Genomic DNA, 27,436 nt, shown 5'->3' with positions numbered 1-27,436 from the left:
TTTATGCATAAAAACTCTTCTTTGGTGGTTCTCAACCTTGGTTGTACATTAAAATCTGTTTGAGAGGTTTATTCTAACATCTGTGCTACACTCGCTAGCCCTTAACTCAAAAGTCTGACGAACAGAACCAGTCATCAATATATTCATTAAGCTTTTTTTTTTTTTTTTTTTTTTTTTTTAGGAGGGAGAGGGTCTCACTCTGTCACCAGGCTAGAATGCAGTGGTGTGATCATGGCTCACTGCAACCTCAACCTCTGGGGCTCAAGTGATCCTCCTGCCTTAGCCTCCCAAGTAGCTGAGACCAGAGGTGGAAGCCACCACACTCGGCTACTTTTTGTATCTTTTTGTAGGGACAGGGTCTCCCTACATTGCCCAGGCTGGTCTCAAACTCCTGGGCTCAAGTGATTCTCCCACTTCGGACTTGCAAAGTGCTGGGATTACAAGTATGAACCACTGTACCCTTTTAAAATTAGTATTTCATTCAAGTTCCAGATCACTGTAATGTGCAGCCAAGACTGAGAACCACTGTTCTTGGCGATTATGGTCATCAATCAGTCGGGAAACCACTATTCCTATATACCTGCCAAGACTGTTTTTCACTTAATGCACTACCCTTAGTCAGCATTATGTGTTCTCCCCTCTATTACACTTTTCTTCTCTTGTTTAGAAAAAGAAAGGGGAAAGAAGAAAGATACTTCTATTGCTATCTATGTCAAAAGAGACTCACTTAAGACTTTAAATGAGTGGTCTGTTACTCTTTAGAATTTACATAGTAATCCAGACATCTTAATTTTCAATATAAGTACTTTTTAAAAGAAAAACAAGTCCTTTGCCCAATTAAATTTTAAACACATTATAAATACCTAAACCAGATACATTATACAACAGAAAGCATGTTATTGAATCAGGTTTAGGAAATATACAAATAGAAGAAACAAGACTGTATTCTGAGTTAAAGTAAATGAGCACATTCTCTAAGTAAGTTGACCTGATTCACTAACTTTCCCTCAAAAAATTATATAACCTAAAGGACAGCACAGAAAATTCCACAACAAATCTAAAAACACATAAAAGATTTGTTCAATCTATACAAATAATTTTAGAAATATTTCATTTGAATAAAGTGTAAAAAAGTATTGCTTAACCTGGATGAACAGGTGGGGGAAGGACAAACATTTCTAAGAAAAAAAACAAAAAAACACTGCCCCAAAAAGGATACGACAAGAAAGGATACACTTTGCATGACAGTATTACAGCAGTATTTACGCAGGAATGCTTCTAAAGAAGAACAGCAGAATGCAGTTTAATTTTTTTTTCTTATTTTTCAGCACCAGATTTACAAATAAATGATTTTTTAAAAATACAGACTGAAATCCATCTTTCCTCTAAAGTGTTTATAAGACTTGTGACTACCCAGTATAGACATGCAACACAATTCAAATATTCAAGCCATCTCAGAGGGACTAAACATTAAACAAAATTTTCTCTTATTTACTCATATTTGTCAATTAAACACCAATTGTGATTGTGACCAATTTACTTCATGTTCTTTTAGTTTACAGAGGAAGAAAAATTTAAATAAAAAACAAAGGAATATATTTCCACTTATTTCTTGAACAATGTAGCAAATATTAACATTTAACATGCTTAATTCTATCATATTTAATCATCAAATTAAGTACGCACTAAAATTACTTGTTTTAAAGACAAAAAAGATGTAAGTCCACAAACATACATTGTTGTGAAGTGTGTTAATAATTTTATATACTCAGCACTGTAGAAATTTTTTTTTTTTTTTTTGGTTGGAGTCTTCCTCTGTCGCCAGGCTGGAGTGCAGTGGCGTGATCCCGGCTCACTGCAACCTCCGCCTCCCAGGTTCAAGAGATTCTCCTGCTTCAGCAGCCCACGTAGCTGAGACTACAGGTATGCACCACCACACCCAGCTAATTTTTGTATTTTTAGTAGAGACGCTGTTTCACCATTTTGGCCAGGATGGTCTTGATCTCTGGACCTTGTGATCTGCCCACCTTCACTTCCCAAATTGCTGAAATTACAGGGGTGAGCCACCGCCCTCAGCCAGAATTATTTTTAGTAACAGTTTGACCTTTTTTTTTAACTTTTATTTTAACATTTACTTTAGGTTAATTTTAAGAGTTAGAAAATGTATCTGTAAGTGTTTATTCAAGGAGTTTTCAAGCTGTGGTCTCTGGATCAGATGCCTCATGATTACCTGAAAACTCATTAATTTTGCAAATTTTCAGGTGCCAACAAGGGTGACCAACTTGTCCTGGCTTGCCAGACACATTCCCCATTTCAGCACTAAATGTCCAGCATCCTGGAAATCCCCTCATTAAAAGGAAAACTGGTATAACTAGCTTCCCTAGGTCCCCACATCAGACCTACCAAATCAAAAACTCTTTCAGGGAAGGAAGGAACCTACATATTTGTGTTTTATTAAGCTCTCCAAGTGATTATGATACATATTAGAGTTTAAGAACTATTGATTTACTATAGGCAGAAAAAGTTAAAAAAAGAGTAACTGGCACACTCCCTTTATAAGATTCATTCTCCAAACTTAATTTTTAAGTATAAATGGGTTTTAATCTGTAGTTACAGTTTTGAAGTTTAATGGGACTTAACTGCACAGATAGATATTTCCTTAAAAAATACATAAGAGATACCCGAATTACTACTCTATCAAACTTTTATTCTCAATTGTATCTGAAGAATTAGTCTTGTCTTTTTATTACATTTTATTCACACTTACCTTTATTAATTTTTAACTCTTTTTCCTTCCTTTGGATCTTGTTTTGGTCTAGCAGATCGAGCAAACTGCTAATAATTTAAAATTAAGGTTTCCTTCATGAATATGCAAGTAATCTTTTCTAAATAATTCTCAAAAACATTCTAATGTACGGTGGGAGTATGGTTTTTTAATTTACCTTGAGTGTCTCCTGACTCCATGACTTGAGAGGAAATTAATAATTAACTTTTCCTTTATAGTCATTATTTTTTATACCTGGGCCTTTGTTTCTTTACCTATCTTGCTGATTTCTAGTTTGCAAACTGCATTGATTACTAAAAGCAAGATGGTTAATCAATGATATACTCTGGTTATTAAAATTCTCATGCAGAAATATAAATTACAATAAAATGATAAAATGAATTAGTTATTTTATGACTCCAAATGTACTTCTGGATACTCTAGTCTCTTCGTCTAACTGTGTACTTTTGAGCTGCATAAGTGAAACATTTAAAACTTGGCTGAAATTCAACAACTTCATGCTGCTGAAGCTCCTTTACTAAAAATCTAAATAACACTGTCATTTGACTCAGTAAGGTGGGTTTAACTGTAACTGAATGAATATCTACTGCTAGAATGCCAATTGTGGAAATTTCTTAAGGGTAACACGAAAATTAATTTCAGTTATACCCTTCTAAAAATTATAGTTTTGAAATAGATGGATTTAAAGGATACAACCACCATGGGTTTTCCAAAAAGCACATATCCATTAGCTTCCTTTAAGGCTTTTGCTGCTGCTTTTTCATTAGGAAGTCCAATGAAAGCTTGTCCTTTCATACGACCTTCTTTCATCAAACGTATATCAAACCTAGAAGGAAGAAAAGAGCTTTGATTCAAAGAATGTTAGTTTCAATGATGTGAATGAAAATGTGTTGAACAATTTAAAATGTTGCTATTTCAAATAAAAGTGACTAAAACATTTGATAGGCACATTAATTATTCAGTTTTCTAAAAATGTATTTCATGTTCTTGTACTAAAACTGATTCTACAAGTAGGTAGTATTTGTTTAAGATGTATTTTTAATTATTCTCAACTATCATAAAAGTATGTGATTTAAAAATTATACTACTAGTAATTAGAAAAGCAAACTTCCCTTTTTTTTTTTTTTTGAGACGGAGTCTCGCTCTGTCACCCAGGCTGGAGTGCAGTGGTGCAATCTCGGCTCACTGCAAGCTCCGCCTCCTGGGTTCATGCCATTCTCCTGCCTCAGCCTCCGGAGTACCTGGACTACAGGTGCCCGCCACCACGTTCGGCTAATTTTTTGTATTTTTCGTAAAGACGGGGCTTCACTGTGTTAGCCAGGATGGTCTCTATCTCCTGACCTTGTGATCTACCTGCCTCAGCTTCCCAAAGCGCTAGGATGACAGGCGTGAACCACGGTGTCCGGCTGCAAACTTCTTAAATTATTATTTATCTCAATTTTTTAAGTGCCTTACAATCTGGCACTACCTGCTCAAGTGATTAAAAAGAAACAAAACAAAACAAAACAAAAAAAACACTATATAACCAAGAATGGAAAAATAGAAAGGATTAACAGTCAGTTATAAACAATTATAGAATTCATTATATTATTATTTTTTTTAAATTTATCTATTTATTTATTTATTTTTTGAGACAGAGTCCTGCTCGGTTGCCCAGGTTGGAATGCAGTGGTGTAATCTTGGCTCACTGCAACCTCCACCTCCTGGGTTTAAGCGATTCTCCTTCCTCAGCCCCCTGGGTAGCTGGGATTACAGGTGTCTGCCACCACACCTGGCTAATTTTTATATTTTTAGTAGAGATAGGGTTTCATTATGTAGACCAGGCTGGTCTTAACTCTTGACCTCAAGTGATTCCACCCACTTTGGCCTCCCAATGTGCTGGTATTACAGGCGTGAGCCACCACGCCTGGCCTAGAGTTCATTATATTATTATAAGCAATTACAGAACTTCCAAGTAGAAAGGAACCTCAATGATTATCTACTCAAAACCATAATTTTACAGGTGATGTCTAGAGACAGTGAGTGACTTCAAAGCAGATAGCTAAGATCTAAAGTCAGAAACACAAACCAAATTTTTAACTTCCTAATATAGTGATCCATTCCATAGTGTATTCATTTTTTTGAAATTTTTGAAAGAAAATCCGTCAAACACTACTTAGAAAAATCAGATTGTAATTTACAACTGAAATATTACCTAATATTTAGTCTATGAGACTACCAAAATAATACAACATAAAAAACTATCAAAAAAATGCAGTAAATTATTTTTTTCTTATAATCATGACTCAAAGATGGCAACAAAGAAAAAGACCTAGCATTTTGCATGATCAGCAAAAGAAAAAATATTTTGGCATCCTGATAAGAGGTATTTGTCCCTAATGAATATAGAGAATTGTAAAACATGGTTTCATTTGTGTATACCTATCTAAAAAAACACATAGGCCAGGTAAGATTTTTAAAGTATTGACGTCACTTGAAGATTAAAACAAAACTTAGTTACAGTCACTTCTTTATTTTATCTGCACTCAAAAGCCTCTTACCTTATCCTTTCTACTTCTTCTTACTTTTAATTTATATGACAGGGAGTCTTTCATACTTTAGAATTAACAAATACAGTATTGTAAGGAATGAAATTCTAACTCCAAACATTAGCTGATATGGTTTCGTTCTGTGTCCCCAAATCTCATTTGAATTGTAACTCCTACATTCCCATGTGTCATGGGAGGAATGCTGTTACAGGTGACTAAATTATATGGGTGGGTCTTTCTTGTGTTCTCGTGATAGTAAATGAGCCTCACAAGGTTTGATGGTTTTAAAATAAAAAGAGAATGGTGGCATTTTGCCCCTGACCTAGAGATTTATGGAATTTTGAACTTGAGAGAGATGATTTAGGGTATCTGTTGGAAGAAATCTCTAAGCAGCAAAGCATTCAAGAGGTGACTTGGGTGCTATTAAAGGCATTTAGTTTTAAAAGTAAACACCATAGAAGTTCAGAAATTTTGCAGTCTGACAATGCAACAGAAAAGAAAGAGAAGAAATTCAAGCCAGCTCTAGAAATCTGCATAAGTAATGATGAGCCTGATGTTAATCCCCAAGAAAATGATGAAAATGTCTCCAGGGCATGTTAGAGGTCTCATGGGAGCCCCTCCCATGACCTGAGGCCTAGGAAGGAAAAGTGATTTCTAGGGCCGGGCCCAGGGTACCTGTGGTGTGTGCAGCCTAGGGACTTGGTGCTCTGCCTCCCAGACACTGCAGCTGTGGCTGAAAGGGGCCACCATAGAGCTTGGGTGGTAGCTTCAGAGGGTGCAAACCTCAAGCCTTGGCAGCTCCCACATGGTGATGAGCCTGGCAGTGCAGAGATGTCAAGAATTGGGGTTTCGGAGCCTCCACCTGGATTTCAGAGGATATATGGAAATGCCTGGATGTTCAGGCAGAAGTTTGCTGCAGGGATGGGGCTCTCATGAGCTAGGGCAGCGCAGAAGGAAAATGTGGGGTTGGGGTCCCCACACAGAGTTGCTACTAGGGCACCACCTAGCGGAACTGTGGTAAGAGAGCCACCGTCCTCCAGACCCCAGAATGGTAGATCCACTGACAGCTTGCACCATTCACCTGGAAAAGCTGCAGACACTCAATGCCAGCCCATGAAAGCAACTGGGAGGGAGGCTGTACTCTGCAAAGTCACAGGAGTGCAGCTGCCATGGGAACCCAACTCTTGCATCAGCATGACCCGAATATGAGACATGGAATCAAAGGAGATCCTTGGAGCTTTAAGATTTGATTTCCCCACTGGATTCTGGACTTGCACAAGGGCTGTAGACCCTTTGGTTTGGATGATTTCTCCAGGGCCCATAGCACCCTTGTTTTGGCCAATTTCTCCCATTTGGAATGGCTGTATTTACCCAATGCCTGTACCCTCATTGTATCTAGGAAGTAAGTAACTTGCTTTCAATTTTACAGGCTCCTAGGCAAAAGGGACTTGCCTTGTTTCCAATGAGACTTTGGACTGTGGGCTTTTGAATTAATGCTGAAATGAGTTGAGACTTTGGGGGACTGTTGGGAAGGCAGGATTCGTTTTGAAATGTGAGGACATGAAATTTGGGAGGGGTGAGGGGCAGAATGATATGGTTTGACTCTGTGTCCCCACCCAAATCTCATCTTGAATTGTAACTCCCACAATTCCCATGTGTAGTGGGAGGAACTCTGTGGGAGGTGATTCAATTATAGGAATGGGTCTTTCTTGCACTGTTCTCATGGTAGTGAAGGAGTCTCAAGATCTGATGGTTTAAAAAAAAAATGGGAGTTTGCCTGCACAAGCTGTCTCTCTTTTTGCCTGCTACCAGCCACATCAAATGTGACTTGCTCCTCCTTGCCTTCTGCCATGATTGTGAGGCTTCCCTGGCTTCGTGGAACTGTGAGTTTTCCATTAAACCTCTTTGCTTTGTAAATTGCCCATTCTCAGGTATGTCTTTATCAGCAGTGTGAAAAGAGACTAACACATTAGCTTTTATAACATTTATAAACCACAACTCTCTCTTTTGCTTTCACAAAACTGGAAGCTTTGCTCAATGAAGTTCTTTTAAAAGATGACAATTTACTGTCAGAGTAAGAATCTAAAAAGTTTTGCCTCACTGCTATACATTCCTGGATGATTCATTGAAAGAATCATTTTCAAAGCACAGTCTTTGGATCAGAAGCTTCAGCATCATCCAGGAGCTTTCCAGAAACACAAATTCATGAGTCCTACCCATGAAACCGAGAAAATCAGACTCTCTGCAGGTGGGCCTATAAAACTGTTTTTCCAGGCTCTCCAGGTGATTCTTGTGCAATGTTAAAGTCTGAGAACCATGTATTTAGAGAGAAGATTAAGGTCAGAATGTATCACAGGCCTGTTTCTGCAAAGAGTTTTATTAGAACACAGCCATGAATATTCATTCAGGTTTTGTGGCTGCCTTCATAATACAACTACAAAACTGAATAGTTCCAACAGACACAGTATGGTCTGCAACAAAATAAAAATATTAAATTTTTACTATCTGCCCATTTACGGAAAAACTTTGCTAACTCCTATTCTAGACATCTTAAAAGATCAATAGCGCAACAGCATAGACCAACTTTCTCAAACAATTTTTATCTCTAAAAGGAAAATGATGGAATTAAAATAGTAAACTTGTAACAGATAAAAACAAAACATAATTTAAGATTATATTTTACTGTCACTTACATGATCCGCTGTGTTTCTGATGAAAAGTCAACATATCTTCCAAAAATATATTTAAGGTCCTAGAATTTCAGTAAGAAGACAAATAACAAAGCCAGGGGAAAAAAACTGTTAATAAATAAACAAATACATCAATACATCAGTAGAAGAGGTCATACTGGACTAAGGTAGGCTTTAATCTAATATGACTGGTGGCCTTTCAAAAGGGAAAATATGGACACAGATACTCACAAAGGGAGTACGCTATGTACAAAGGCAGAAATTGTGATGACGCTGCCACAAGCCAAGGAAGGTGAAAGATCGTCAGCTTCTGCATACCAGCAGAAGCTATGGGAGAGGCACAGAATAGATCTTTCACTTAAAGCCCTGAGAATGAACCAATCCTGCCACACTTTTGACTTCAGTTTGCCTCCAGAACTGTGAGACAACACATCTCTGTTGTTTCAGCCACTTAGCCCTAGGAAATTAATACATACCCCAAACTCCGCCTCAGTATTTACTGCCAGAGAAGCCAAGCTATGAGAATATTATTTTAATAGAAAATTAACCTGGAAACACTAAACAATAATTTGTCATGCCCTGAAGCACAGTAAAAAACAAAAAACAAAAAAACCAAAAAACACATTCTTAAAGGTAGTTTCACACAGACTTTAACATATCAAGCATAAAATCTTCAAATTATTTTCATTTACATGAAAAAAAATCAATTTAAACCTACCTTTTCTTGAACATGTTTAGCTAAATTCTTTACATAAATTCTACAGTTTGGTTCACCAGGTTCATAACTTCTGAAAACTGAAAGTGTTTCCATTTCTTATTAAAAAACAAAAAACAAAGATATAAAATTAAAATATTTTAACTAAGTTTTTAAATATAATTATCATATTCAAATATAACTGTTAAATAGACAAATTAAGCTTTATGAAAATGTTAAAACCATAAAATTAGTAACAATGTTACAAATGGGTTAAAATATACTCACTGAAAATCTGAATTGATTATATAAAAAACTTTAAGTTTTTATACATATAAAAAACTTTTGTTTAAAAAATTTCAGACTTCTAGAGTAACTAAAATTTGTCCAATAAAATATCTACTATTAAAACTCCATTAAGATGAGTCATGTTATAAAAAAAGGGTAAAGTATATATGCTAATTGATTTGGGTAATTATTTTGCTTAAAGTGAATTTCCCAAACCATCAGCCACCTCCATATTTAAATACAAGAATGAAGTAAGCACAATATCAGGCATCTCGGACAAACCATGGCCTAAGAACCCCTGTATAGCTCCTCTCATTTAATGTCAGTAGTCTGTTCTAGAAAATTAGATAGATGTTTTGTGTAAAAATCCTAGCTGGAAGTCTATTTCCCATTACTGTAAGAAAAATTATGTACTACACATCAATCTAAAGCCTCTAAATATTTTCTGACAATATACTAAAACAGTAAAAGTCTTTGAGAAGTAGAAAACTATCGTGTTAGGATATAAAATCCTGAAATCATAGATTTCTAATCACCATTTTTTAAAAATAATCACTTTGTATGTATCTCAGACACAGTATTTGTGACAGTCTATTGGCTGCATTTGGAAAATATAACCCCAGACTTGTAGGACACACTGACTTACTTTAAATGACACATAAAAGTTTTAGGAATGAAAACAAAAATTTTTCCCAAATATAGACTGGAAACACTGCATGGAAAGAAATGTTCCTTCCACTATAAAGTATGAGTATTTAAAAAAAAACAGAAGAAGTGATTACAAACATTAACCGGAGAGATGTTCTAAAGTATGTGCCTTAAGGTAAATGGCATGACAGATTTGTTTTGTTTCTGTAAAGTCAAAGATATGTAAAATGGAATATGTGCTTAGTTTATTTCGTGATATTACCTTCTCTAGAAATTCTGCCCTTTTCCAACTCCCTTCTGGAAATACATTCCGATGGCATTTCATCAGAATCTTCTTTAATCTCCTCTGTGATGTCCAAATTAGGTTTGGGGAAGATTTTTCCAAATCCTATATTGGATGCACCAACTTCAGTAGCAGGTAAATCTAAGAGTTCAATGTTAACATTGACCATAAGAATCTCTCCTTTAAAAACACTTTCTGCCCCCTTCCCCCATTTTATATTTAATAATATATCTTTAGGCACTAAAATTCTTTGGTGTTTCTCAATATACTGAAAGAAGCATATGTAAACATTTTTTTTTTTTTTTTTTTTTTGAGACGGAGTCTTGCTCTGTTGCCCAAACTGGAGTGCAGTGGCCGGATCTCAGCTCACTGCAAGCTCCTCCGCCTTTCGAGTTTATGCCATTCTCCTGCCTCAGCCTCCCAAGTAGCTGGGACTACCGGAGCCTGCTACCTCGCCCGGCTAGTTTTTTGTATTTTTTAGTAGAGACGGGGTTTCACCGTGTTAGCCAGGATGGTCTCGATCTCCTGACCTTGTGATCCGCCCGTCTCGGCCTCCCAAAGTGCTGGGATTACAGGCTTGAGCCACCGCGCCCAGCCGGTAAACATTTTCTATAAAGGTTCAAATAGTAAAAAAATTGTGTTAAAGGGTGACTAGCCATGAGATAAGAAAAATTTATAAAAAGAAAAATGTTAAATAAACGCACAAAAAAGGTGCTACCTGAAAAGGCACTACATTCACACTCACCATCCAACACAGGAATGAAAACTAGTCACAGTTTTTCACTCACTATGTTTGCAATACTCACTAGAATTCTATCCTATATTCACACAAGTGCTCAAAGATACATGCACAAAGACATATTCCACTATTTCCTGTAATAGTAAAAGAAGGGAAACAACCTCAACTTCCATGCAAAATGCATGATAAAATATTGACAAAATTATATTATGGTCTATTATACAGCCAAAAAATGTAAAGTATATGATTATATTTTGACATAGTAAGCTACCCCAAACTAGATTGTAAACTTCAAAAAAGAGACCATGGCAAACTTGTCCATGGAGGCTGCTAGATAACAAACTTTCAACAAGTCACTACTGAGCAAATGATAAATACCATCAAAACATAATGTTCATTTAAAAAATAAGATAGAAATGTGTTCATACATGTACAGGATAAGGTCTGGAAGGATACATACACACACACACACACACACACACACACACACACACGTACGTATATACACATAACAAATAGCTAACGGTATTTGCCTCTAGGTAGTAGGACAGAGGAGAATGAGGTTTGAGGTGTTAACTTTTTAACAATTTTACTTTGTTTTGGTTACATTCCGATCAACTGGGATTATTTCAGAAATTTCAAAATAAAGACTTAAAGAACAAAAGAACACCATTATAATATCAAATCTGTGATTAAAACAAGCAAAAAAAATCTGTAATTTCAATACTTTTTTTTAAACTGAAGAATAGCTTTCTTGGCAACAATCGTCCATGTCTTTTGGATTAAAAATATATACATTACATTAAGTCTACAACTCACAAAATAGTCACATTGCTTGTTTTCTAACCAATAATATTATAATAAAACCATAGGCCACCACATGAAACAAGCAATGAAAAAGTCAATAAAATATACTCCATTATATTTTTAGTGTCAATATCAGCAAAACGCACTAAATTTCATTCTAGAGGTCATTACTAGCAAAGGGTAACAGTGAAAATCTCACCATTTACCATCAATTTCTGTTATATAAAAAAGTTGAAAGTGGATATTATTCCATGATTTTGAGGAAACACTAATTGCATATTTTAAATAAAGTTGACAAATACTAAAATACAAAACATTATATGTAAAACTTAATTCTAACACAAAAAGTTGATTTCAGCATGTGATGTAACTAGAATATCCTTACCATGATTCTTTTCCTCACAATTTTGTTCCTTCTCTAAATCTTTCTTAAATGCAGCTGGCATGTCAGTAGATATATGGAATTCAATTCTTTTATTACCTACAGGTTGTGGTTGGTCAAATACATCCGAAGGTAACAGCACTGGATGTAAGCTGCTATTTAAAAACAATCATAGTATTAGTTTGTAATTGCAAATAAAATCCTGAGTAAAATATTATTTCAAGTTTACTTTAAATTGTAAAAGTTAACACTGACAAAGGATTCATTACATTTTTTTATATTGAATAAAGTGAGTGACTTAGATTTATTAGTTTAATAAACTTTAATGCTCTCATATAGGTGACTAATAAATTATTAGTTTACACATAAAAAGACTGAGGTTCAGCAATGTTAATAATTTGTATAAGGTCATTCTGGAAATGACAGAGATTTGATGACTATTGATTCTAAACCTCAGGATACTTACCAATATGCAAAATAGTGCATTCTATGTTTGATATTTTAAACATATAGATAACACTAGATTTTGATGACTTAAAATTGTCAATAGTCACATTAAAACCATGAAAAGAAATATTGATAACTTATTATTTCTCATTATATTCAAAATATTATTTCCACATATAATCAATATAAAAAGTTATTAAGATATTTTACATTATGTCTTCATACAATTTTAATGTGGCTCACATTAATTTCTATTGTTCAGTGTCACTATAGAGATTCAAAGGGAAAAAAAGGTAAAATAATGCAAACATGTATAAAACAAGTATCATTTTACTGACAACTTCCGGACTATAATAAAATGTGCAAAACACAATGGAAAGGTAACTTATATCTGCTAACATTCTTGGATAACTATGGCTTGACCCTTATCCCAAATCTGCAAATTCCTTAGGAAGTTTATTACAAGATAAAGTAGTGCAAAAGGAATTCTTAATTTTTAAAAATATCAATGGCATTCCAATGGCTTCTTCAATAAATTCAAACTTCACAGCCTAACATTTAGGGGAGGTTTCAAATCCTTCTAGCTTTCTCTTTCATCGTTTCTATTCCTATTCTATAAATTTGCTTACCTCTGGAAACTTTCCTTTTATTCTTCCATTCACATAGGTTACAGTTTCCCTGCCTAATTTTTGTCTCTCCTCCTTAAAGGGCCAGCTCAAATGTCTCCTCTCTCTTACAACCTTTCCAAATTTCTCAACTGGCTGTGGCCTCTCTTTTCTCACAACCTTTTAGTTCTTAGTTTATATTTCCTATGTCATGTATTATAAATGCGAATGCAATAATCATCTGTGCATCTGGCTTATTATCCTTAAGACTATTAACTCACTGTTTGAAAAGACAGCATTAAACTTTAGAAGCATGCTTTAAACTACACACAATATTTAGCAGAGAACCTTACCATGCATTCAACAAATACTTAAAGGCACTCTGGTGGGTCCTGTGTGCCAAGAAAAGATATGTGAATTTTTATCTGCTGGGTACTTTTTAAATAAAAAATGTCTGATATCAGGTGATGGAGTTAAGAGAAACTAAATAACTGTATATAAACACACTCACGTTTATATTAGTGACATTATTCACTAATATATTACACTAGTGACAGTAATGTCACTAACAAAACTGTAAATGTACAAGGAGAAAGAGAAAAGAAATGGTAAAAGGAAAGTAAATGAATTTTGTTTTGGATAATATCCTAAGTGCCTATAAGATATTCTGAGTCTGCAGACAGGAAGCTGGAAGAAAATACATTAAAGCTTAGGACAGAGGAGAGAGTACTGGTCAACTGTGAGAGAACTATGAATATTTATAAATTTGGCAACTAGGAAGCCAGTGGTAAACCAAGAACATTGAAAGGAAACAAATGCCAGCTTGAAGAATGATGTGAATTAAGCAAGTAAACAAAGTACATACAAACAACCCTCATTTCATAGTTCAAATAAAATTACCTGTGTGAAGGACACAAAGGTGTATTCAACATATCCTTTATTTTTCTCCTTTTTCTCACATGGCGCTGCTTTATTGTTTTAGGTCTTTTGGGCTGAAGATTTGCTAGTTCCATTAATTTGTTCATTCTACAATGAGGAGAGGAATGATAAACAAAATTTCCTTTCTAGAAGCATAGCTATTTACCACTGTTTCTATTAAAGTTAAATTTGTTATTTTGGTGTATAATTTAAATTTTAAAATGTTTTACTTATATAAAATATTTAGAACACCATCAATTAAGAGATCATCAATTTGATAAAAGCTCAAATACTAAATTGCCTTGCTCAGCTTTCATCTTACTTGGAAAAAATTAAAAATAGACTTAATTACATGTTATCAATTTTTAAAATGCATGTCTCATCATAAGCAGTTGCCCAAATAAAATGGCTGAACTTCATGCCAAACAGTTGAACAAGATACAATAATAAAATTGATATAATATTAACGTTCTTAAATGATTTTTATTCATATTCTAATTATTAAACAGAGCCCGGACTGAAATATGTCATTTAAAAGCTTTTTGTGCATAACTGTTGCAAATCAATCATCCTATAAATAAGGTAACTTAAATTACTTGAGAACAGTTTTCAAATACTGTACTATGCTCTGAAGTAGTTTCAGGAAGTGATAACACCTTGTACATAGCTTTTCTCCATTAAGAGTATGAATATTTAATATTAAAGATAGAACTTGTCTAGGCATTTCTGTATCATCTACAGAGCAGGAACTTGGAAACCGCTAGTCCCAGCTCTACTTCTCAGGGTTATATTTGTAAAATTTGAAAGCAAAATAAATATATGCACATAACAAAACACAAAAGAGAGGAAGGAGGGTATTGTTCAAATAAGCTTTAAACCTTTTTCCCTGAGGAAAAATGAAAACATATGCTATAAATTTTTAAACCCTTTTAAAAAACCATGGTTTACCAAAAACTTAAGAAAAAATTTAGTTATTCAAAGTATATGTCTACATTTATAAATTGCTGACCCGAAGTACACCAAGCCTCTACAAGAGTGCTAGACATATATTCAGTAATCAATAATTATTTGCTGAATAAGTGAATAGTACAGGTTGAGCACTCCTTATCCAAAATGGTTAGAACCAGAAGTACATCGGTTTTGTAATATTTGCATATACATGATATCTCTTGGGGATGAGACACAACTTTAAACACAAAATTCATTTACGTTTCATATACAACTTATACACAAAAGACTGAAGATAATTTTATATAATATTCCTAATAATTTTGTACATGAAATAAAGTTTGTGTACATGGAAACATCAGAAAGCAAAAGTGTTGGCTGGACATGGTGGCTCACACCTATAATCCCAGCACTTTGGGAGGACAAGGACGGCGGGTCACTTGAGCCCAGGAGTTTGAGACCAGCCTGTGCAACATGGTGAAACCCTATCACTACAAAAATACGAAAAATATTAACCAGGTGTGGTAGCACATGCTTGTAGTCCCAGCTACTGGGACTGATGCGGGCAGACTGCTTGAGCCCGGGAGGTTGAGCATGCAGTAGGCCATGATTACATCACTGCACTCCAGTTAGGGCAAAAGAGTAAGACCCTGCCTTAAAAAGAAAAAAGAAAGGAATAAAACAAGCAAAGGTGTCACTAAGCCAGCCATATGTGGTATCATACTAGTACTCAAAAAATTTCAGAGTTTGAAGCATTCTGGATTTCAGATTTAGTTTAGAGGTACTCAACCTGTACCATTTTTGTTTTGTTTAGGTCTTGTTACATTTCCTGAAGATAACAGAGAAGCATGAAACTAGAGCTTGGTACATGCAAAGGCTATGTTCTCTCTCAGGACTCAAGATGAATTACTGGCAGAATTCCACACTACATCCTTTAATGGAAACCAAAGTAAACAAACAAAAAAGGGTTTGGCCAGTTTACTATAGCATTTCTAATTACTATCATTATTTTTATAAAGAAAGTGAAGTTCACAGAGGTTAAGTAATTAAACCAGAGTTAACACTCTATACTATTCTTTTTCTTTTAGCAACAAGTTAAAGTAACCATCTATCAGGAACTGCCAGCTTCCCTAAACGTCACTGTCCAAGACAGATACTGTATTCACTTCCATTTTGTAGTTTCAGCCCCACCTATGCTTTGATTTTAACTCTTCCCTTACAAAGAGAATACACTGCACATTGTACCACTACTTAGGTGGACACTGACTCAGTCAAATTGCAATTATTTGTGTATGCTGCTCAGAGTCTCTGCTTGAGTTCTGCCTCATGCCAACTACTCACTCCTCCTATATACCACTTCTTCTGTGCATAGTCACCTAAGATTTCAATCATTTTACCATCAGAGTCCTGCAGATAGGGGTTGACAAACTATAGCTCAATGACCAAATCCAGCTAGCTGCCTGATTTTATAAATAAAGTCTAGTTGGAATAAGGCCATATCAACTCATTACGTATACTATCCATGGATGCTTTCCTACTCCAAGGGTAGAACTGAGTAGCCACAACAGAGACCACATGTCTCACAAAGTCAAAAATATTTACTCTTTGGACCTATAAAGAAACCGTTTGGCAACTCTTGTTCTAAGTCAGGCTGTGGATTATATACATGAACATTATTAACAATGTACTATTGTTTGTCAGAATCCTTAAATAAAATACGTAGATTGTCAAGAACTATCAATAAAAAGAATAACTCATCTGCAGTAGTTACTATGAATAGTTTTGTATAAAATCCTAAAGAATTGCTCTAGAAATTATTCTGAGGTAAAGTCCAGAAGAATAAGCATCTGTCAAAACATGAACACAATCGAAGTTCATTTGCAGTAGTTATGTTCTAAGGTTACCATAAACACTAAATCATTGTCCCTAGGAAAATTCAGGATTAGGTTCCTGGAAGCCTTTGTTTACAACATCTTGTCATCTGATCAATACATTACCTTGCTTAATATATGTTTATGTCTAAGAACACCTTACTTAATATACACTATTGAATCATTAGCATTGAACTCACAGTCAATACCACCATAACTCTGGCCTGAAGGAAAACCATGTATTTTCTCCATCAGGCTTGACATAGCCTTCCTGAGTTCAGGAACACTAAAGAGCACTTCAACACCATGCTCGAGGGCCATTTTAAACACAAGAGTCACAACAAAAAAACTCAAAAATGTAAAAAAAGGTAGTGCTGAATAGACCATGAAAAGGATACTTGTTTGTAGCATGAGAACTGAAACAAAAGGCTCTTAGAGGGTGTCTTTATTTGACATCATCTGGGAACCTATGTGTTGACTGACTCAAATTTTTCACCACATGGCTCAATGTCCATTTCCACCAAAAATTTTAAAAAGCACATCAAGGTCAGGCGTGGTGGTACATGCCTGTAATCCCAGCACTTTGGGAGGCTGAGGCAGGCGGATCACCTGAGGTGGGAGTTCGAGACCAGCCTGACCAACATGGAGAAACCCCATCTCTACGAAAAACACAAAAATTTATCTGGGCATGGTGGCACATGCCTGTAATCCCAGCTACTCGGGAGGCTGAGGCAGGAAAATCGCTTCAACCTGGGAGGCGGAAGTTGGGGTAAGCTGAGATCACGCCATTGCACTCCAGCTTGGGCAATAAGAGCAAAACTCCGTGTCAAAAGAAAAAATAAGAATAATAATAATAAATAAAAAGCACATCAATTATTGATTTTGGAGTCACAGATAAATTTTAGCACAATTTGCAAATATAGAATCCACAAATAACAAGGCTTGAACGTAGTTTATAATACCATAATCGTCAATCTAAAAAATTATGCATAATCCAAAAATTTTCACTTAGGTCTTGGTATCTATTCTCAGGTCTTAATTTATAGCTGCTATATATGCTTGGGGTGTTGGGGGCTGAGGACAAATTCTAATCACCCAAAACTATGAAGAATTATAAACACAAAATCTAGGGAGAGCAAGAGTCTCTTTCTTACATTCTATGTTTCTTGGAAACTAAACAAATATTTCATGTTACAAACCTCTGTCGGTCCTCATCATCAGTGCTTTCATATTCTGATTCTTCACTAGATAATTCCTCATCCTCGTCTGGCAAAGGAGGTTCCTCAGGTGGCTGAGGAGATGTGGGTGGAAGAGGTGCATGCAACGGCATATAGTCTTCATACTAATTAAAAGAATAAAACAAAAATACTATGGCAGTCTAAAATATTTATAGAACAAACTCCATTTGAATACTACATTCTCATTTCTATCACATTTTTTTAACACATTCTACACATATTGAGGGAACATCCTGTATGGCAGATCACTAGCTGATCACAAAATGTGCCTCTTCTTCCTTCACCCTCAGCTGAACTAAATTTTCAAGGCTCCTTTGTAGTTATATTTTCCCTTGTAACTGAGTTATAGCCAATGAAATCAGACAATTAGAAACTCCCACAAATAATTTTTACTTCCTGATCTGCAGACTGTGTAGCAATGTCTTCATCAACCTGGGAAGGCACATGGTCAAAACAATTCAGGTGTTTTTCATGGCTCAGTAAACCAAAATATCCCTCTGCTCTACTTTTGGAAAGGATGTGACATGACAAAAATCATTTTTATTGTATTAAATGACTAAGAATTTATTTGTTAACAGCAGTTAGTATAATCTTAATTAATTCTCCAGTAATATATCAAGCACTGAGTAGGTGTTGGGGTTACAAAAACAAACAAACAAAAACAACAAACAAATCCTAAAGTTAATAGTACATACATTAGAAAAGCAGCAAATCTCAAACCAAATTCTCTTCTATTCATATATGAACACTCAATGTATTAATAATTTTGCATTGCTATTATTTATAAATATACTAAGAGTACTATAGCAAAATAATAACTAAAATTATTCAAGAGCAGGTATAGTCTACTTCTAAATTATTGACAGATTTGCATAGTCAAGTCTAATAAAAGTACCAGCACCCTTTTTCGTCTTTTGCAAACAAAGCTCTGTTTGTGACAAAACCAGAACAACGAAACCTTTAGGTAATCTAGTGAAGCGTAACTACCTCATAGGATGGCACAATGTTTTGGCTCAAAAAACTTAACAATGCTGGATGAAATGACAGTCTTTATTGCCAAAAGCATTTCTTTCATATTCTGGCTTTTCCTCACTTCAAGTTCTCAGTTCTTCTATTATCATCATATTACTTTATATCTGTTCCTTATTTTCAATGTACATCAGAGGTTGCTATAACAGCTGTATAATTCAGCCTCAATAATCCCATTCGGGAAAAGAAATTTTAACTTGAAAATTCTAAGAGCTGTCTTACCATGGGAGGTCGCGCAGTAATTGGTCCAAAAGGTGTTGGCAAATTCATTTTATTCATAAGATGAAGGACCTTAAAATGGTAAAACATTTAAATTCACATATAAATTGATTCAACTCACATCTTGTATTTTACATACTAAGAAACTTTGCAATAACACTATTTATTAATTGAGTGTAAAGGAAGACCTGCCCATCTCTTGACTTTATGATCTCTGTATAAGGTAAAACAAGGCATTGGTGTATCTCAGATTAATCTTCCTAAAATGTCAATTCTACATGTTCAATTAGTCCCGTTGCTAAGAATGTAATATTCTTGTAATATAAAACCTACTTGAAATGATTTTATATCTTTACCCCAATTATTGTAAAATTATAAAACAGAGAAATACATTAAAATACATCTATACTTTGTACTTCAAAAAAATATGTTATTACTGCCAATATTTTTAAGCATTTGCTCAGGGGTCTGAATCTCTATTTAATGGTGTATTCTAAATAGAGAATTGTCACAAATTACATTTCCCAAACTAGCTTCTGTTTATTAGTATCCACTTATACTATACCTTATAAAAGTCTTTACTTGAAAATAGTAAATATTTAATTACATTTAAAGTACTGTATCACTAGCTGTCTAGAATTAGTCTGATTACTTTTATGAGAATCAGCATGAAAAATAAAATATCAAGCTATATAAACAAGTCCTTTAAGGAAAAGTTTTATTCTACTTACCTGTACATAGAACTTAGGCACACTTGCCAAGGCATTTACTATGTTTGCAAGGATTGTGCTGGAAGGTGGTGGGTACATATACTTGAGGCATGAATTTAAAGGAAAAGTCAGCCTATAAAATAAAAAACATTTAAGATGCTTATGTTTTAATAATTTCATATCAGTAACTCATTTTAGGTAACCTGGTAACAAACACACTGCTCAAATGATGCAGTACTATTAGATTTACCTTGTTCCTAAAAGTTCCAAAGTACACTTAAAAAGAAAAATAAGCTACTGTATGTCTTGGCAGAGGTTTACCTTGTATCTCTCAATATTTCAAGAGATGCTTTCTCTGCACTGAATTCAGTGACAAATTCGTAACACAAAATGTGATTCAACATATTAAAAATATACATGACAATAAATATCTTTGTTTTTAAAATTATCTTAAATTCTTATTTGCAATAAGGTATCTGTATATAACACAATATACAATAAGCAATAAGATATCTGTATATCACAATATATAATAAGATATCTGTATATCACAATATACAATAAGCAAAAAGCAGTAAGACATCTGTATATCTGTATATCTGTATACAACACAGAACAAAAGCAAAAGAAAAGCAAATAAAAATGCTAACCCATGGTTTGGTGCAATTCCATTTTCCACTGTTAAATAACCAAGTTCTTTTTTTTCTTTATCATCTTCAACAGGGTCGTCAGACCTGGGACATACAGAATCAAAGTTAATCTTCCCTTTCCAAAGAGTGAAAAACTGCACACAAAAAAGATAAATTACCTTTTCAAACATGTCATTATAAAAACAGTTTTATTAAAAAAAAAAAAACTTTCAAGTATTTCTCAAGCAAACACCTATGAATGGGAAGGGAACTAAAATTAACCTTCACTGAATCCCTTCTGTAGTATTATTACTACAGAAGTGCTATAATAATAAAATTATTATTCAGCACTACACATTTCCATTTACTCTTCATAGCAAGACTATGAAGATGGCATAATTGTCACTGACCAAAAATAAAACTAAAGTTTACATGGTATAAAATAGTGGCAATCAAATGTCGTTAATGCGTGTCATAATCAGTTGGAGAGTTTATTAAAACTCACAGACTTCTAGAGCATTTTCCCATCCCTTCCATCCCTCAATGAAGTTTCTGATTCAGTAAGACAGGGTTAAAAAAACTCAAGGTTCTGTAGTTTGACCAAGTTTACAGATGATACAGCTGATCTAGGGACCAAACTCTGAGAACTACTAGTGTAAAGCAAATTTGTCAAGGTGTACTACAAAAAGTCACAGCTGGAAACCAAATGCCAGTCTTGATCTTATCACACTGTGTTATCTCTGATACAAAGACATTATACTAGTTATTTTCCCTCCATTGAAGGTTGAAGATGAATTCATTTCAGCCCATTCCCTTCCCACTTCACACTGATTAAACTGTAATATTAAATCTGGTTCCTAATGTACAATTAGGGGCAAAAATAAAGATATTGTTTTACTGTGCTAGATTTAATGGAAAAATCTGTCACTACTCTTCCAATTACTTACTGGCTAGTCTGAAACCAATACAATAACTATATAACTGATTAAAAAAAAAAAACAAACTTTAAAAATGTTACAAAATGTATTATCTACATACCTTTTTTTTTTTTCAGAGCCTGAAGTGGGACATGGGGAGTGAACTCGATCTTGTTCTTTTGCAAATTCAACGACTAAAGTATGACCTAAAAGTTTCAGCTGATGGAGTCTTGTCAATGCCTGGAGTTAAAAGAACAAGAGTAAACATTTCACAATTGTACTAAAAATGATCTGTTAGAGACCAATGTTTACACTGTGGGTGGCAAGCCACCCAGGTGCCAAGGCAAGAGACTGGGGACACGAGCCGTTCCCGTATAATAAAATACATAAAACAACAAGAGCTATAGTAGATCTAGATCACAGATATGATTATATATGAATGTCATTAATCATTAGTTTGTAGCAATTACTCTTTATTCCAATATTATAATAATCCTTGCTCTACAATTATAACCCTAGGAAAAAATGGCCATACAGAGATAGGAGCTGAAGGGACATAGTGAGAAGTGACCAGAAGACAAGTGTGAGCCCTCTGTCATACACAGACAGGGCCACTAGAGGGCTCCTTGGTCTAGCAGTAACACCAGCATCTGAGAAGATGCCTGTTGCCAAGCAGACCGTGGTCTAGTGGTAGTGTCGGTGCCAAGGAAAAACACCGGCTACTTAGCGGACCAGGAAAGGGAGTCTCCCTTTCCCTGGGGGAGTTTAGATAAGACTCTACTCCTCCACCTCTTGTGGAGGGCCTGACATCAGTCAGGCCTGCCCGCAGTTATCCAAAGGCCTGTCTCCCTCTGATGCTGTGCTTCAGTGGTCACACTCCTAGTCCACTTTCATATTCCATCCTGTACACCTGGCTCTGCCTTTTAGATAGCAATAGCAAAATCAGTGAAAGTACTAAAAGTCTCTGATATGCAGAAATAATGGCATTAAGTGCTTTCTCCCTCTCTCTCTGCCTAGGCTGCCAGGCAGGGAAGGATTCCCTGTCCAATGGACACGTGACCCACGTGACCTCACCTACCATTGGAGATGGCTCACACTCCTTACCCTGCCCCTTTGTCTTGTATCCAATAAATATCAGCACAGCCTGGCATTTGGGGCCACTACTGGTCTCCGCGTCTTGGTTGTGGTGGTCCCCTGGGCCCAGCTATGTTTTACCTCTGTCTTATGTCTTTATTTCTACAGTCTCTCATCTAAACACATGGGGAGAAAAACCCACTGACCTTGTGGGGCTGGTCCCTACGTATACTTTTTTTTTTCCTTTTTTTTTTTTTTTGGCCAATGCTGTAAACATTTCCTTGACTATTTCCTAATTTATTTTTAAACTCAGGCTATCAAGCCTTTAGTACTTATTAAAGGACTACTTCCTATAACTGAGGAAAATAAAAATCTGGCTAAATCCCACTTTACGCCAGCTCTGCTTATACCCAGGCAGCTGAAAATGGCTGAAAACAAGCTAACAAATTTCCCTGGCCTTACTTTCAATTTATAACAGCACCACAAATTGTAGGGTGACCTTTAATGATACCACAAAATTACTTACTACAATCGTAGTCTATTTTTCCCATCTATAAGAGAATATTTTGTACTTTCTCCTTGTTCCTTAACCTCACAATATTTTTCTGGCATTCCGTTAGCCTAGCACCTGGTTTCCTACTTTGAGACAACTGAAGTGATGACATGAGAATATCAGATTTCCACTATAACTCCCCATCTACCAGCATATGCATGCCAAAATTCTATATTCTGTTATAATCTATTAACTATCCACATTCCTATCTAAATCCAGCTGTCTGACTTATATACTAAATTCCATCCTCTCATCTACTCAAGGGTCTTTACTTAGCTATGCTCTGGAAATGTGTGTGGTGGGGGGTGTGGGGGGTGCTCTTATTTAAACTGTTAATTTTCTGTCCTCTATTGGATTATCCATATCAGTACGAAAATACGCTCCTATTTCTCCCATCCTAAATTTGCATTATTAGTTTTGCAGTAAAACTCTGTAGAAGTTATATAAACCCTCTATCTACAACTCCTCTCTGCCTATTCAGTTTCAAAACTATTTCAATCAGGTTAATGCTTTAATAAGTTTAATGAGACTGCTTATCATAGACAACAAATTTTGTATTGTTGGGCTAATGATCAACTACTAGTCTTCACTTGATTGCATTTAACATAGTTAATCACTTCTTCCTTGATACATGTCATTCACTTGGCTTCAAGACTTCATACGTTCTTACAACTTTCTTCCTAGCTCACTGGTTTCTACTCCTCCATCTCTTTGACTTGTGCCTTCTCTCACATTCTTAATGTTGGAATGCTCCAGAGCTCTCGTCCTGGTCTTCCTCTCTATCCCAACATATTATCTTCGTGATTTAATCCAGCATCTGCAGTTTAAATCTATATGCTAATGATTCACTAATTTATAATTTCAGCGCAGACTTCTGTCCTGAAGTCAAGGAACACATATTCAAATAATGGATAGTGCCCCATAGGTTTCTAACAAACGTTTCAAAATCAACATTTCAGAAGCTAAACCGCTTAATCTCTCCCCCAGACAAAAATGTGCTCCACCAGGAGCCATCTCTGTTTCAGATGATGGCAAGTCCATTCTTCCAGTTTTTCAGGTCAAAAATCTTGTAACCATCCTTAATGCTTCTTTCCCTCATTCCATATCCAAGCCATTAAGAAATCCTGTTTGCCTATACCATAAAGCCCAAGTCATCAAAACAGCATGGTACTGGTATAAAAATAGGCACACAGACCAATGGAACAGAACAGAGAACCCAGAAATAAATCCAAATACTTACAGGAAACTGATCTTCCACAAAGCAAACAAAAACATAAAGTGGGGAAAAGACACCTTATTCAACAAATGGTGCTGGGATAATTGGCAAGCCGCATATAGAAGAATGAAATTAGATCCTCATCTCTCACCTTATACAAAAATCAGCTCAAGATGGATCAAGGACTTAAATCTAAGACCTGAAACCATAAAAATTCTAGAAGATAACATCGGAAAAACCCTTTTAGACATTGGCTTAGGCAAAGATGTCAGGACCAAGAACCCAAAAGCAAATGCAACAGAAACAAAGATAAACAGATGGGACTTAGTTAAACTAAAAAGCTTCTGCACAGCAAAAGAAACAATCAACAAACAGACAACCCACAGAGTGGGAGAAAATATTTGGAATCCATACATCCAAAAACAGACTAATATCCAGAATCTACAAGGAATCCAAATGAATCAGCAAGAAAAAAAACAAGCCCATGGGCTAAGGACATGAATAGACAATTCTCAAAATAAGACATACAAATGGCCGGCAAACATGAAAAAATGCTCAGCATCACTAATGATCAGGGAAACGCAAATCAAAATCATGAAGCAATACCTCCTTACTCCTGCAATAATGGTCATAATGAAAAAATCAAGACATAATAGATGTTGGTAGAAATGTGGTGAAAGGGACTTCCACACTGCTGATGAGAATGTACACTAGTATAGTAAGTATGAAAAACAGTGTGGAGATTCCTTAAAGAACTAAAAGTAGACCTACCATTTGATCCAGCTACTGAGTATCTACCCAGAGGACAATAAGTCATTATACAAAAAAAATAGTTGCACATGCATGTTTATAGCAGCACAATTTGCAACTGCAAAAATACGGAACCAGCCCAACTGTCCATCAATCAATGAGTGGATAAAGAAGTTGTGATATATATATATATATGAAACATGGAATATTACTCAGCCATAAAAAGGAACAAAATAATGGCATTGTAGCAATCTAGATGGAATGGGAGACCATTATTCTAAGTGAAGTAACTCAGGAATGGAAAACCAAACATCGAATGTTCTCACTCCTAAGCAGGAGCTAAGCTATGAGGACCTAAAGGCATAAGAATGATACAATGGACTTTGGAGACTCAGGAGAAAGTGTGGGGGGTGGGGGTGAGGGATAAAAGACTTCACAATGGGCACAGTGTATATTGCTTGGGTGACAGGTACATCAAAATCTCAGAAATCATGACTAAAGAACTTATGCATGTAACTAAACACCACCTGTTCCCCCAAAACCTACTGGAATAAATATAATAAGAAATCCTTGCTTCTATCTTCAAACTATATAAAGAATCTAATCACCGCTAACCACTACCATTGTGGTCAAGGCAACCATCAATTCTGGACTGAATTACCACAACATTTTAATGGATTTCCCTGTTTCTACCTTTCTCTCCCTTCAGTCTAGTCACAACAGAGAAAGCAATCTTTTGAAATATGTCAGATCAGGTCACCTCCTTGTTCCAAAGGCTCCCTATTTTACTGACAGTAATCTAAATTCCTTACTATAATCTACATAATATAGATTCTATGACTTCTCAGACTTCAAATCCAATGATCACTCCCACTATGTATGCTCCAGTCACAGTGGTTTCCTTGAACAACATGACAGGCATGGTCACATCCTAGAGGCCCTGATCCAGCTGTTCCTCTAATTCAAACATACTTCTCCCAGAAATTTCATTAGCTAACTCCCTTCGCATCCTTCAAATTGTTGTTCAAATATAACCCTAACTACAGCCTGACCTCTCCCCACTTAACACTCCCGATCTTATTGCTCTACTTGTCCTTTTTCCATAGCATTTATTGTCCTCTAAAATAGTAAAGATTATTTTGTCTCCCCTTTTGAGACTACAAACTATAATCATCTTTGTTTTTGTTCACATATAATCCCAAAACCTAAAACAGCATCTAGCACATAGTAGGCACTTAATAGTTTTGCAACACATGAAACTACAAGCCTTAACCAGGGACCGATTTTGTGTAAGACAATTTTTCCACAGGTCAGGGTAGGGGGTGGGGAGATAGTTTCGAGATGAAATTGATTCACCTCGGACCATAAGGCATTAGTCAGATTCTCACTGAGAGTGCAACCTAGATCCCTTGCATGTGCAGATCACAATAGTGGCCAAGGCACTGCTGATCTGATTGGAGGTGGAGCTCAGGCAGCCATGGGGAGAGGCTGTGAATAGAGATAACGCTTCCTTAGCTTGCCAGTCACCTCCTGCTGTGTGGCCCAGCTTCTAACAGGGCATGGTTGGGTACCAGGCTGTGGCTGGGTACCAGTCCGTGTCCCGGGGTTTGAGGATTCCTGCCTTACAACGTCATACAAAGTTAGTTTTAAAATGCTTCAATAATTTTCAAGACCCTAAATGAATGTTAGACCTATTCATTAACAGTGAAGCTTGATTATCTGAAATGAAGGTCATCTAATCTGACTTACTCCAACTTTCTTCCTCTCAAAATGGGTATCATGTAAGTTCTTATTCTCAAAGATTTATGGCTTTTCACTTTTAATGTTAACTCCTCCTACCTAATTTGGCTACTTACTCTATTCTTGAACATTTCTTCCTTTGTTTTCTTAATCTATCACTTTCCAATAAGGCCAAATGTTCTCTAGCCTAAAAGCCCTATCAATACTGCCATTAACCTCTTACTGCTTCCTTTCACTACAAACATTTTCAAAGACAATGACTGGCTCCATGTGCTCTCCTCCAAGTTATTTTTGACCCTAAAACAATGAGTTTTTCATTCCCATACTTTATTTATAATGTAATATGCTATATTTTTAAAAAGACTTTTTTTCTGAAAAAAAAAATTACCTATCATTATAAAAGTACATATTAATATAATATGAAAGCCCTCTGTAATCCTACTCTCAGAGAAAGATGTTTTTAACATTGTGGTGTATAGTTCTGTCATATTTTTTTCCTGTGCATATGCTAACATGTATACTATTCGTTTAAAAAAATCTGAGGTTACATCATACATAATCTTTCACAACTTTATTCATGTACTCTATCTGGGCTATCATTCTGTATTAACACATACCATTTGATATCATTCTCAGACAGCTGTAGTACAGTATATGGACATAATGTGATTTAAGGCTTCCCTTCCTTTTACCAATGAGAATCTGGGTCATTTCTATTGTTTCACAGC

The 27,436-nt window shown here is 35.5% G+C and overlaps 2 protein-coding genes across 3 annotated transcripts in view; both read right to left on the bottom strand.

Moving 5' to 3' along the window:
• AMY2B (amylase, alpha 2B (pancreatic)) overlaps window positions 1-17,309 on the bottom strand; it is a 43,547-nt gene extending 26,238 nt beyond the window's left edge. The window contains exons 1-2 of the mRNA XM_011935211.1: window positions 17,216-17,309; window positions 7,313-7,317 (exon numbers count right to left, since the gene is read on the bottom strand). The gene's annotated coding sequence lies outside the window, so the exon portion shown is untranslated. The remainder of the gene's footprint in view (window positions 1-7,312; window positions 7,318-17,215) is intronic.
• Window positions 192-27,436, bottom strand: part of RNPC3 (RNA-binding region (RNP1, RRM) containing 3) — a 30,992-nt gene continuing 3,747 nt past the window's right edge. Inside the window, exons 3-15 of one of the 2 annotated variants that reach the window (XM_011935213.1) lie at window positions 21,497-21,615; window positions 20,480-20,563; window positions 19,851-19,962; window positions 19,123-19,191; window positions 17,833-17,975; window positions 13,797-13,922; window positions 11,848-11,999; window positions 9,896-10,057; window positions 8,722-8,816; window positions 8,007-8,065; window positions 3,479-3,611; window positions 2,768-2,835; window positions 192-1,278 (exon numbers count right to left, since the gene is read on the bottom strand). In XM_011935213.1, coding sequence (XP_011790603.1) covers window positions 2,773-2,835; window positions 3,479-3,611; window positions 8,007-8,065; window positions 8,722-8,816; window positions 9,896-10,057; window positions 11,848-11,999; window positions 13,797-13,922; window positions 17,833-17,975; window positions 19,123-19,191; window positions 19,851-19,962; window positions 20,480-20,563; window positions 21,497-21,615 — 1,317 coding nt within the window. In that variant the 3' untranslated portion in view covers window positions 192-1,278; window positions 2,768-2,772. The remainder of the gene's footprint in view (window positions 1,279-2,767; window positions 2,836-3,478; window positions 3,612-8,006; window positions 8,066-8,721; window positions 8,817-9,895; window positions 10,058-11,847; window positions 12,000-13,796; window positions 13,923-17,832; window positions 17,976-19,122; window positions 19,192-19,850; window positions 19,963-20,479; window positions 20,564-21,496; window positions 21,616-27,436) is intronic. The other variant, XM_011935214.1, reaches the window with a different exon arrangement.

This window comes from Colobus angolensis, unplaced genomic scaffold (genome assembly GCF_000951035.1).
Source record: "Colobus angolensis palliatus isolate OR3802 unplaced genomic scaffold, Cang.pa_1.0 Scaffold141, whole genome shotgun sequence".
Taxonomy (NCBI): domain Eukaryota; kingdom Metazoa; phylum Chordata; class Mammalia; order Primates; family Cercopithecidae; genus Colobus; species Colobus angolensis.
This window is presented reverse-complemented; position numbering and strand designations above follow the sequence as displayed.